This window comes from Phyllostomus discolor, chromosome X (assembly GCF_004126475.2).
Source record: "Phyllostomus discolor isolate MPI-MPIP mPhyDis1 chromosome X, mPhyDis1.pri.v3, whole genome shotgun sequence".
Taxonomy (NCBI): Eukaryota; Metazoa; Chordata; class Mammalia; order Chiroptera; family Phyllostomidae; genus Phyllostomus; species Phyllostomus discolor.
The window spans coordinates 21638365-21652489 of record NC_050198.1 but is presented as its reverse complement, the minus strand read 5'-3'; the positions used below and the strand labels follow the sequence as shown (position 1 = coordinate 21652489).

At 36.7% G+C, this 14125-nt stretch overlaps 1 protein-coding gene across 2 annotated transcripts in view; it reads right to left on the bottom strand.

Annotated features, from left to right (window-relative positions):
* PRRG1 (proline rich and Gla domain 1) overlaps positions 1–14125 on the bottom strand; it is an 84321-nt gene that overhangs the window by 46880 nt on the left and 23316 nt on the right. The window contains exons 2-3 of one of the 2 annotated variants that reach the window (XM_036017070.1): positions 9902–9910; positions 2327–2377 (exon numbers count right to left, since the gene is read on the bottom strand). In XM_036017070.1, coding sequence (XP_035872963.1) covers positions 2327–2336 — 10 coding nt within the window. In that variant the 5' untranslated portion in view covers positions 2337–2377; positions 9902–9910. The remainder of the gene's footprint in view (positions 1–2326; positions 2378–9901; positions 9911–14125) is intronic. The other variant, XM_028523054.2, reaches the window with a different exon arrangement.

The following is a 14125-nucleotide window of genomic DNA, read 5'->3' as shown; positions in this document are numbered from 1 at the left end:
CTTGATCCTAAAAAATAATTATATATTCTTAAGAATCCTAAATCCTAGCTCAGAACTCATATGTAGTAAATGGATTTCAATGCCACATACAATGGACACTGATGGTGGTCTAATAAGAAATTAAATACACAAGTCTGTTCTCATCCCAACCCCCACCATTTTTAAGACTGTCTATAATTTTTTTCATGTTAAATAAATGATTCTTCTAACACATATTTATGATTTCTTCATCCAATATCAAAGAACAAAAAAAGAAATTCACTTCAATTTTAATTTTTCACCTACACTGTATAGTTTTCCAGCTTTGTTACTTTTGTGGTCCCTTAATGAGACTAGTGCCATACCTTTGTGATATTTTCCTCTGTTGTCCCTTTGTATGACACATTGAGCTGTTTGTTAGAAGCTTTACCAAATCCAGTAAAAACTTCACTGTACATTGCCAGAAAAGAAAGAAATGAGCACACGGTAACATTTATTTTTTCACTAATAGTGTCAGCAATTAACAAGTATAATCAGGCAAACTAAGTCAAGCTTGGAGAGGAAAGGACAGAGCCTTTGAGATTCAAGATGTTAAGGGTGTTTTTAAAGTTGGTGACCACTTTATAAGCTTCTCTGTGTTTATAAAAGTAGCACTGTTTGAAGCACTTCCCTTATCTCATCTCCATGTTGGAAGCATGTCCATCTTGCAGATTACATTACCAGGCCCTGTCCTTTAGCATGGACTTTGTTAATTGTCTGACCATTTAAACAAACACGTGTTGAGGCACCTTTTAAAGTAGGCACCTAGTGATCTCCTTGCTAATGACTGATGACCATTGTAAAAATTAAGAGAAGAAATAAGAAGAATGTGTTGTCCTGTATCAGTGTACCTCTCTTCTCCAAATCCACCCCAAGCTTCAGATTAGGTGAGAACTAAACCATGATGACTTACTCTGGAAGCTTCTGTTGACAACTGACTTAGGGTTAGGACATGGCATGGATTAGTCACAAAATTTTCACAAGATTTTTTAAATTTTTAAATTTTTAAAATTTTCTAAACTATCAGATATTGGTATCTTTTCTGAAGTCTGGGAAAGAAGCACAATCCCTGGGGATAATCAGTCTTCAAGGAAAGTTCTGGCAAGAAAAAAAAAAAAAACAGGCAAAATCTGACTCAACGGTTTCAGGAAGATATTTTCCATGATTAATTCATGGCCCACCAGGGCCCATACTACAATTGGACAAAATGGCTAGAACCCAAAATACAAAAAGGCACTTTCTGTCACTTGTACAACCCTAGTCAGCCCTGCTGATCAAATAACTTCATTTTAACTATTAAAAGACAACCAATGAAGATATATTTATTCAATAAGGACAGCAATGCGCAGATACCACTGCTCATTGGTATCTGGATACCAATGGATATAAAGTATAATGGATACCACCTTCATTATACTTTATAGAGTTTTCAACACACTTTTCATGTGGATTATCACATTATGTCAACCTCACCTTCCTAGGGCTAGAAGTGCAGAATGTATTGATCCCACCTCAGATATGAACAAACAAGTTTAGGGGAGATCTAGGATTTGGTTAAGGTAGTTAAGGTAGTAGAGGCAGTAGAGGTAGAGGCCTGCAATTCTTCATGTCCATACTATTTTCACTATACTACATAACACCAAGTCTCCCTGTGAGGTCCTTTATAGCATCTGATTTTATAGTGTATATTGATTAGGATTATTTATGCAGTCACTACTGGCTGTTTTATATTAACTTTACAATGAAATGAGCTTAAATTTGTCTATTAACCACTAATCATAAATAGCCTTATGAGAAAGGAAAAACAAACAAAAGGAATTCATCTAATGGTTCTTAATGCCAGGCTTTAACATTTTAGGGGAAATCAAAACCATTTATAAATCAACCTCAAAGACAATTTTTTAATCCTGTCATTGGCTGCATGGTAGAATCATTTTGTTGTTGTTTATGTTATTATCAACAAGGCTTAGAAACCATTGGAAGCATATGGGCAACTTTGGTAAAAGTTATAAAGAAGCTGGGATTAGCACAGGTCTATTAGTATCAAGTTTGAGCCTTCTCTCCTTGTACTGGGAAATGTCCAGAAAAGAGCAGAAGAAAAAAAGACCCTTGCCAATGAACAACATGTGGTCTGTTGTTCTTTCTCTGCAAAGCTCTGCTTCAGACAAAAACTTTCTAACACTAACCAGAAATATAATTTAGGTGTCAAAAAAAAAAAACCCACCTTGGAGTTACAAATCTAATTTCCTGGATATAGTGGCTTAATGTGGAAAATTTCTAAATTATTTAAAAGTGAAGAGAAACTTACTCCTCCCCATGTTTTCTTGTGGTCCTCAGGAGATTCCTAGATGATGATTCCCTGTTAAAACACAGCACATACACACAGTCAGATTCACAGAGGCTGAGTCACTATACTACATCAAATAAGTTCTATTAAAGTTGATGAGGTCAACATTAGCATTTCATTTCAGTACATTCTAATCTTGCCCCTTTACAAAAATGTTTTCTCCATCACAAACAGATATTTAACTTCAAAGGACAGAAACACAGTATTCTGGAAGCATGAGGTTTATATGAACTTACAATGACCTTGTTTGTCTGGCATTAATTTCTACCCTTGCCAAATGAAATTCATCAAATTAGTCACATGCTTATCTGTTAGGAGAAGGCAGTGATATCAATAAAAGTTGGTGGACAAATAATGCCAAAAGGCCCAAGTTTAATAACTAGGCTACTGTGTTATTAGTTTGCCTATACCCGGCTTCTCTTCAATGTCATCCTGTGACAAATCCAATACCCTTTATAGTGTAACACTTTCCTGGTGTTAAACAGCAGTACCTCAAATCAAATTATCACTGAGGCAGAGCAGCACACAGAGTTATTACCCATAAACAGTATGAATCAATAACCATGAACTGCTGACAACAAAAACTTTGGAGAAAAAACAAACCACATATTATAAAAGCAAGCATACATGGAGGAACAGCAATATTGTTTTTAAAAGATGAAGATGCATGCACAGAAGCTATTTCATACCACAATGCTTCATTCTTACAGGTTTCAATCATAGCATGATCACACATTTATTGTTTACCTGCTAAATTCCCAATATGGAGCTAAACACCAGAAAGGCAAAATTATAAGATATAATCTATCAATCCATTCAGGAATGCATAATCTACTTAAAGCTAAACACATAGGGGAGAGTAATATCATCAAGATGGCCACATAGGTCTCCTTCATAGGCCAACTTCAGTCCCTCTCACAGGAAGACCACCAGCAACTATCCATAGAAAAGACACCACTGTGAAAATCCCACATTAGAAGGGTAAGAGGACTACATACACTCTGACCTCACTGCTCCTCCTCCACACTGACACAGTGCCACACCAAGAGGGCACCCCAAGCCTGTGATTTCTACAGTGGGGAAAAGAGAGCCTGAGGTGTACCAGTTTCCCCAGCATGTGAAACGCTTCCCAGGAGGCTCACTCAGGTCTTGCCTCATGTGAGTCACTAGAGGAATCCTCAGGGCTTTGGTAGAGGTGGATAAGGGGTGTGGAGGTTACAGCAAATACTACTCAGGTCTTGGCAGACAGCATTCCTGCTTGCAGCAGTGACTGAGCAGAGATCACAGCCAGATCTCTGTCTATCTGCAGAGCTGAGCCAGTGACCCCTCTGGCTAGGAAGTTCTGTTGGCAGTTCTGCCTGATTTGGATCCCTATCAGTGGGCTATATGGGCAGTAAAGCCTGTTCTACCACCCCGCCCAAGAAAGGAAGCAAATTCTCAGCTCCACCCAAGTGCTCAGCATAGCCTCCAGTTCTGCCCACCCAGGAGGCCTGGCCAGAGAACTAAAAGAGCCCACAGTTCCAAATGCCTCAGTGAAATCTATACCTGGATACTGTGCCACTACCTGAATCATCAGGGAATCTAAAACCATTTTTTTTCCCATCACATAGTGGCTTCCCCTCTAAATTCCATAATTATGTTAATTATATTTTCATTATCTCATTCAACCCAAATGTTATGGGATGGATGATATTTTTAAATATTTAAAGGTTTTTTTCTCCCAAGAGCTCACTTTTTTGCCTTCTTTCTTATTCATTACCTACCACCTCTCCCCAAAGTAACTAAGCCATTCTGTGCTTATTGCTTCAAATGAAAGATAAGCTTGGACAAAGAGAAAAAAAGGTTTTTAAGATAAAGAAAAAATAGTTTCTTAACTTTGCCTTCCAAGGTACTTGGGGGTAAACAAGAGGTCTTCTAGCAGAGACAATATGATTGAAGAAAATACTGAGAGCAAGGGTTCTACCTCCAATCTCACCTGCTCATTCCTCCTTCCTTGGCTAGGAAGGCTCTTCTGGGTTAAAGGGAGGAGAGAAGCTCAGTGAGGCCTAGGATAGAAGGTCCAGACATGAAGGGACCAAATTCATTCAATACAATGGGCCATTTTCACTGAGGAACATTGTTTGGATTCCCAGGAATCCCTTAGGAGTTAATTTAACATCAACAGACCTTAAGAGCAAGAATATGAACAGAACCTCTCCTGGTAGTACATAGTGAAGACTTCTCTTGGACAGTAGTCATCCTTTGCTGATGACCACCCTGCTATTAGGATGCTTATCCATGCCTGTGGCTTTATTTGGTCCCTATCCAATTTGCTCCATGTAGGTAATCCTCTTTGCAACTTCCCTGGACCGTAAGCACTGAAGAACAACAGAGCTCTGGACATTCCATGGGGGTGATGATGATGAAGGCAAGCCCTGTACTTGCAATTAGCAAGATGAGGAAAGGGGAGATAGGTACCAGTGACCACTAGCCTGATTTCCTACACCATAATGACTTTTGCATGTTTTTTTGATTTTCATACAAGTGGACGTAGTATATAATCTTGGAGCTAGCTTCTGTGGCTCAACTTCATGTCTGTGAACTTCACCTATAAGTGTTCTATGTGGTTGTAGTACATTCATTCTCACTACTAACTGTCTATTAGACATATTTTCCTATCTATTTATTCATTCTACCACTGATGGGCATTTGAGTTGTTTCCAGTTTAGGGAAAATAGTAAAATACACACCCACTACATGTATTTAGCAGCATCCTTAGTCAGTAAAACCTACTCACTCTTCCTTTGCTGTATCTGTAATACTGGGATTTTCATACTCACCGCTACGAAATCTAATCAGATTTCTTCAAGTTGATAGTAAGCTTCCCAAGGACAGGAACTATTTCAATTCTTTTGTTCTTTCATAGGATATACACTTCGTATGTATTCAAGGAATAGTTATTGTACATGTATAATCACTACTATCAAAGTGATCACTAATAGCTTTCAATGTAGAAATCCAAGTGGTACTCTGACATCTTGACTTAGAAGGTCTTGTTTTTTTTTAAGCATCCTATTTTAGGTATCTCTCAGCATATAAAATGTCCCTAAGGTATTATCCAAATAATATAGAGCCTAGCATTTAAAGCATACCTTTCCTCACCTTTAGCAAGGAGCTCAGAAGGAAGTGATACAAAAGTAGGAGTGAAAGGAAGAGGTAAGTGCTGGTAGGACATTTGAAAGCAGGGCTGTATCAACTCATAGCTTTAATATTATCAGGAGAGACTGAGAACCTAGGTTTTTAGCATAAGAACCCAGGATAATAACAACAGCAGACAATAACATGGTGCTTTCATATGTATATTAATTCCTTTAATCTTTTCAATTTTGAACTAGGTATAGGACTATCATTAGTATTAGAGGTACAGATAAATTTCACTCATAGGTGGAATCTAATGAACAAACTGAACTAGCACACAAAATAGAGACAGACTCATAGGGACAGACTCATAGAGAGCAGGATGACAGCTAAGTAGGGGTGGGGATGGTAGGGGGTGGAGGGATCAAGCAAAAAGGAAAAAGAAACCATGGAAAACAGTGTGGTGATTGCAGGGCAGGGAGGAGGGAAGTATAAGGGGACTAAATGGTAATATAAAAAATACAATGAAAAATTAAGAGAAAAGAATCTGATGCAGAGTAGTTAAGCAATTTACTCAAGATCCTACAGTTTGTAGATGGCAGAACTAAGATTCTAACCCTGGCAATCTGGTTTGCATATTCTTGACTGAGGGGAGGTGGGAGGGGGTGGGGTCTTATTCTTCTAAATGGGGTAAGAGTTCTATAATGTAAACAAAAAATGAGATTGAGTTATCTATCAGTACATGTAAGAACTTTAAAGATACTTTATATGTAAATAAAGCTTTTCAGCCATTAAAAAGGATGAGAGGAGGGATTATTATAAAGGGATAGGAGGAAACTTTTCGGACTGATAGACTACTTGTTATCTTGATTGTGATGACAATTTCATGGATGTATACATACATAAAAGTCTCTCCAACTGTACACTTTAAATATGTGCAGCATGTCAATTGTATGTCAAGTATTCCTCAATAAAGCTATATGCAAAGAAGATTAAATAGATAAAAACTCATGTAAACACACACACACACATTCATGAGGTCTCTCTGGACGAGTCCAGCCATTGTTAATATAATAAGATTGGTTTATGCAACATCAGTGTAACCTGGCAGCCAAGGAGAGTGGACTAGATGGAATTCACATGCATGAAGAATGATGACTTCACGGTACTAGCAAGTGGGGGTGGTAGATGCCATTGAGTGAGCATGTGTACTGTGTGGCCCTCACATTCAAAATGACTAAGTGAGCAGAGCAACAAATCTGTGTCAGAGTTTGCATTAGGTTTGAACATTCCTCTGTGGAAACTATTTGGATGACGCAGAAAGCCACAACTATGGGCAACTGGTGATTGGCAGGCTCATCATGATAACATACCTGCTCACGCGTCACATCTAATGCAGTTTTTGGTGAAACATCAAATCACCCAGATGACTCAACCCCACTAAAGCCCAGATTTGATGCCCTGTGACTTCTGGACTTTCCCAAAACTAAAATCAACTTTGAGAGGGAAGAGATTTCAGACTGCTGATGAAATTCAGGAAAATATGACGGGGCAGCTGATGGAGACTGGCAGAACTGTGTGAGGTCCCAAGGTACCTACTTTGAAGAGGACTAAGGTGTCATTGTCCTATGTACAATGCTTCTTGTATCTTGTATCTTCTTCAATAAATGTCTGTATTTTTCATATTACATGGCTGGAAACCTTCTCAACAGACCTTGTACAATATGTTATCTGTGGGCATTGTTTGTTTCGTTTTCTTGCTTGTGCTAATACAAGGAGCTTTCACTGAGGCTTCTGTCAACAAATAGGTGACAGAGCCACCTTGAAGCAGATCCTGCAGTCCCATTCAATGCTTCACATAATTGCAGGCTTCAGCTAACATCTTGATAGCAACCTAATGAGACCCTGAGCCAAAAGCACCCACCTTAGCTGCCCCTGGATTGCTGACTCTCAGAAACTGTGTGAAATAATAAACATTTCTTATTTTAAGTTGCTAGGTTTGGGGGTACTCTTATTTAGGAGTAGACAGATAACATAACACTTATTACATTTTTATATAATACACTAAAATACACCATACACACAGAAAAGTACACCAATCATAAGTACATACTTTGTGATTTTCATGAAGTGAGCAGACCCATGTAACAAGTACCTAGATCAAGACACTGAACATAACATTACCAGCATCCCCGAAGCTCCCCTTATGCCCCTTATTCAGTCACTACCTACCAACAAGGGTAGTCACTAGCCTGATTTCTTTCTTTTGGTTTTTTTGTTTTTTAGATTTTATTTATTATTTTAGACAGAGTGGAAGGGAGGGAGAAAGAAAGGGAGAGAAACATCAATGTATTGTTGCCTCTCACATGCCCTCCACCGGGGACCTGGCCTGCAACCCAGGCATGTGCCTTGGCTGGGAATCAAACCAGCAACCCCTTGATTTGCAGGCTGCCACTCAATCTACTGAGCCACATTTCTTAAAGCATAAATGGGTTTTGTGTGTTTTTGAACTTTATATAAATGGAATCATAGTGTATACTCATTTGGATCTAGCTTCTTTTGCTCAACATCATGCTTGTAAGACTCATCCATATTGTTGTATATAGTTCATTCATTCTTAATACTGATTCCATGTTAGGTATATACCCTCATTAATGTATTCATTTTATTTCTGATGGACATCTGGGTTGTCTCAAGTTTAGGTTTATTACAAACAGTGCTATGAACATTCCTGTACATGTCTTTTTATGAACCCATATACCTTATTTCTATTGCATATGTGCTTAGAAGTGCAATTATTGGGACATAGGCATGCCTATATTCAGCTCTACTCATTATTTGATAAATAGTTTTCCAATTTTGTTGCACCAGTATACACTCTGAGCAGCTGTATAGGGGAGTTCCAGTTGCTCCACATTCTTGCAGACTCTCGGTAATGACTTTTTTTATCTTTACTATTCTGGTAAGCAGTAGAGCATGGCATTGTACAGTTCCCTGAGTTTTCTATGTTAATTGGCCTTTTGGACATCTTTTGTAATGTGCCTATTTCAAGTCTTTTGTTCATTTAAACAAATATTACTTTTGATATTTTAAAATTAATTTTACTTTTTCTAAACTGTGGTACTGTGAAAGCAGTCACAGCAGAAGAGAGTCATGGGAAAAATATGTAACTAATAGTAGGAATATTGTTAGGTGCCTCTTCTAAATCTAGAACTGTTTTGAGAAGAGAAACAAGAAAAGCAGTGAGGCAGAAAGAACCCTCAATGTAGAAATGAGACAAAAAGGGAGAGTCTATTATGAATATGATGTATGTGGGTAGGATCTGCTTCCTTTTGATGAATGGGAAGTATACCACATACAGGACATAGCTCAAGAATCATGATAGCTACAGTGACTGTCCAGAAAAGTTTTTCTGGAGAAAATAAGGGACACAGGTGGGCTTTAAGCCTATTATATAGTGTTATATAATTCAAGGCAGTTCAGTGCTTACAGGAAAAATAGTAAATATTCTGTAAATGAAAATGTATATCACTTATACGTATGTTACCATTACATCACACTTCTCAAGAGAGGAAATATGGTAATTTATAGATACCCTAGAATAACCAATAAATATACACTTACCTTCATTTAACCTCACAAGCCTACATTAGGCTTTCTTTTTTTCTGTTATGAGTTACCAGAATGCACTATGACATTAGCTGCTTATTTTTAGTTTACTGATTAAATTTTAATGAGATTTTTCAGATAGCAGAACAATCTGTTAAAGAAAGTTAATATTGCTGGACAAGATCAATGCAAAATGGACACCATGTATGAGAGAAAAAGTAGAAGAATAAACAATGTGGCTTTGGTTGTATTATATTAGGCATACCACAGCACATAATTTTAGTTTCAAATGTAACAAACTACCAGTACTTTAAATGTGGTCATATAAAAAGTTCATGTATTATATAGTTTTAATTAAATGAGGTCAGATATACTAAATAACTTCAAGAGCTCAACACTTAAAAATCAACTACAAAAAAAATAGGTTCTCAAATTTTTAAGACTCCCATTGTCCTATTGTGTATATACATCAGAAATGCAGAAATCCTCACAAATAATATAAAGAACAAAGCTGATATACCTCTCAAGCTTTAGAAGGAAGAGTTCTATGACATGTAATAATGTTGCATCACTAACACAGCATATCACTGAAGTGAACATGTTTCAAAGATATTACAGTAAAGCTACTGGGAGAAACAAAATTTCATGGTATGACACAGACAGTTAAAAACATTAACCTCAATTGTAAAGAAGACACATTTTTCAGGATGAAGTTCTTCTTCTTCTTTTTTCTTTTTTTTATTGTTGTTGCTCAAGTACAGTTTTCTGCCTTTTCCCCCTACCCCTCCCCACCACCCCAGCCCTCCCCACCTCCTTCCTCTGTTTCCAACCACCTTGTTATTATCCATGTGTCCTTTATAATTGTTCCTATAATGGGGGGAAAGGGTGAAGAGTTTAAAGAATGAAGTCCTTAAATAAACATTTATACCTTCTTCAAAAAAACCTATTTATGAGTTTAGGTCCATTTCCTCTAAGTATCATTCAAATTTGTAAAGAAAATTTGTTTCAAGAACAAAATTAAGTTGATAACACTACACAACAATAAGATTGCATTCTATAAAAGCATAAGTATAGGTTTTACTGTAAGGTAAAATAAAAAGGTCCATGAAGAAATGCTTTTTTCCTTTGCAAACAGGTATCTTCTCCTGCAGAAGCAGTCCAGAAAAAAATCACTAGAATGGATTCCTAGGAGAAGCTATTATACTGATGTCATAGGGTAACACTGACCACATAGGTTAAAAAAAATCTAAAGATGATAGGGAACACTAGGTTTGAGTTGTCTGTTGCTACTGTTTTTAAACTCTACAGATCAATCTAATTGAACTGGAGAGCTATACATTCTCAGACAAAAAGCAGACGAGAAATGAAAACAAGATCCTGAAGAGTCCACGAACTAGAAAATTAGCTTAATCACATCAGACTGGAAATCATCAATCCCCAAAGGAGATTTAATTTCATAATGATGTCCTATATTTTTAATGCTGGCACGGATCATGCATATCTTATTTGATGCTGCCATGTCCTCAAACTTATCACTATACTTGACCCATAGTAGACATGAGAAATTTATTAAATAAAAGTTTATGAATATTGCATTTTAACAAGTTGAGCTCCTATGATATTCCATTTTGTGTCTGACTTTTTTTCATTCAGACACTGTAATAATCTTCCTGTGAAATTAAGTATTTCAAAAACATGATTCTTAATGGCTGAATTATATTCATGTATTATAATTTAACCATTCCCTAAATGTTCAATCATTCAGAAATAAACTTTTTGTTATATCCATACAATAAAAAATTGAGCCATTAAGAATTGATTCTATTTTTTGTTGTTATAAATAATATAGCAGTATAATATTTTTAAAATATAAAGTGTTATTCTCATGTCTGATTATTTCCTTGGGACAGATAAATAGGAGACCTGGATTTAGACATCTAGAGATAGCGCATTCTTATCTTTTGGAGATACAAGTATATATTACTGGGAAAATCAGAGGGCGTTATCAGCTCTTCACACATGTGTAAATTAATTTAATCAGCTTGCTTCCTTCATACCTAGCTAAAATAAACTAAAAAAAAACCTGTTGTCTTCCTAAGTTGAGATGGTATGACAGTGAAAGGGTTGGATCCTATAGGATTAGTGTGGAAAAATTGATCTTGACCAGGGAATGTGCACTGGGCTAGTCCTTCATTCCATTACTTCAACAGTTATAAGATATTTCTGGGCCTCTCTTTCCTTGCTGTCCTATGAAAGGCTTCCTGGTGAAACAAACTGAGGCTCAAAGAAGCTTGAGAGTAAAGAGCCAAGATATAACTTGTGCACGCCTTGAGGTATTCATTGCAGGGGTTATTGCAGGCATATGATCACTTGTTGCCTTACCTCTCATGTTATCTTATCTAAAAGTTCAATTGTTATATACTTCTGGATATCACCTAATTTGACACCATAATCATCACCAAATCATAATAAACAAACAAAAAAAGTAAAATGGATACCAATTCAACACATTAAGCTTAACATTTCAGTATAAAATTAATTTTATTTACTCATATCTTACCTAGTTCTGGAAATAAATAAAGATAATTTATATAAAATCAGATAAAATATAAAATTAAATTAAAAAGCAAAAAGCATTTGAGGAAAATGTGACACATGAAAAATCAAGAATAGAAAAGTTTCAAGATAATATAGCCGGAATAGAGATGACTCAGATTTGTATACAAAAAAAACTTGCTGAAAGGTTTTGTTTCTTTGTTAAAGGAACAGATAAACCTCCTTATAGTCAATGCTAAAAGAAAAACACAATTAGTTACAAGAGCCACAGTGTCCCTAAGATAAAAACAAACCAGTTGCCCAGAAGCCTAATCACTTATGATTTTCAGATTAGAGAGAAAAATTATCCCTAGTGTCCTGAAAAGAAGAAATGTAATGAACAATATCTTTAATAATCCACAGAGTAAGTACAAGAAGGCATTTTATAGCACAATTTCTTATAGCTTCTTTGTTATAAGTAGGCCAATGACAAGACAGCACAGAAACAATGTGCCCTATATTTGTATAATATATTTAGAAATTGACTCACTAAAATGGCTTCCTAAAACTGCTCAAATACAATTGAAAAGACACCAGGCCCAGTGGAATGTCTGTGCCAAAGGAAACTCATTGCACCTGGTTGATCCAGACAAATATCCTGATGGCCACTCTGTAAACAAAACATAAAAGATCTGACTCATTCTGTTGGCCCTTCTCCAAAAAAAAAAAAAAAAAAAAAAAAAAAAGCAGCCCTGAAAGAAATGCTGATAAGCAATCCCATGGGCCAAGAGAATTCAGAATATCATTCCATTCTAAATAGTTAAGGATGAGGGACTATAGGGTACCTGGGGGGTAGCCTTAGGTCCTTAAGGATTACTACTCCCTGGAAGTACATTCTGGAAAGCTTGCCAAGGTAATTTACCAAATCAGTATAGCCCAGGGATCAATCAACCAAAACAAAACAGGATGTTTGTTATCATGTAGTGATGGCTAAAAAGTAACCCCAAAGCTTTATCTTGGAGTCTAGCTGTCTGGAGACATAGCACTAAAGATTCTGGTACTGAGGGGCAGGGCACATTTCTTGAGTCTTTTCACTTCAGTACTTACTTTTCACGTGGGTTCAAATTTCTCTATAAATCCTTCATTTCCCCTAGTTACATACCTTTACTTCAAAGTTGAGGTAAGGGAGCTGAGGGTACATAGGGGGTTTTATCTAAAGATTTATTTTTTCTCAAGCACTGCATCAAAAAGAATGTTTGCTCTCACCTATAAGAGGAATCTAATGAACAAAATAAACTAACAAACAATATAGAACCAGAGGCATGGAAAAATGGGACAGACTGACAGTGACCAGAAGGGAAGGAGGGGGGATGGTGAAAAAAAAGGGAAGGAACTAGTTAAAAAGCATGTATGAATGACCCATGGATATGAGGAACAGTGTAGGAACTGACTGTGGGAGTAGGGATGGGGTGGGATGGACGGAGGAGGGCAAAGGGGGAAAATTGGGACAATGTAATAGAATAACAATTAAAAAATCTTTAAAAAAACAAATGTTTGCGTCATTTTGCTTGATCTTCACATTAAAAATCTGGTGGAACCAGAAAGGTGAATAATATACTTGTCTCGCAGATGAGGAAACCAAGGCTTTTATTTGGTTACAGAGAGGCTATTTTGGTAGAAACTCTTAGCACATTCTAGGTGTGAGTCTCACTCTTACACTATCCCCACTATAGTACTGAACCAACAATGGCAAATTTTCAGCTCTTAGCTTAATTTCCTGTCCTATAGTGGATTTTCTAACACTAAAATGGCAAATTTTTTGCGACTTGCAATTAAAAGCAATAAATACAACTACATGCAAACCTGAATCAGAGGTCCTAAAACAAGGTTGACACTCTGGGCTGTGTTCTGGCCCCTTTTATTTGCTTTTCCACTCCAACAGGAATACTATAAATCAAGCGAAGGTCTCTACAAATGCTATATACTTTCCCACTTCCAAGAATTTGTTCGCACCATTCATTTTAATTTAAATACTGTATTTTGCCACATATAGTGTGCATCCTTATTTTTCCCTCAAAAATTTGGGCAAAAAGTGCACATTATACATGGCACAGTATGGTATTACATCCCTTACTTTTGACTTCTTTGAATCCTAATGCCATTGTTAATGACAACATAATTCCCCACATCCTTAAAAATACATGTCTATCAGCCCAGGAGGACATAACTTCTCTGTCCTCCAGATTTCTATAGCATTCAAATGTATAGCATTCATTTGTAAAATATTGTTTTCTCTTGTGTGCTCACTAATTTTCCAACTGTGTTTATATTATCTCCCCAAGACTGCAAGCTGGTTGAAGGATGAAACCATCACCTAGCCTTTCTGTACTGATGACAGCATCCAGTGGACACAAAGAAAACATTCTGATGGCTAAGACATCAAGTCCCCTGAACAATTTAAACAAACCAGCTGCCTGCCTCACTTTCTTTCACTATAAT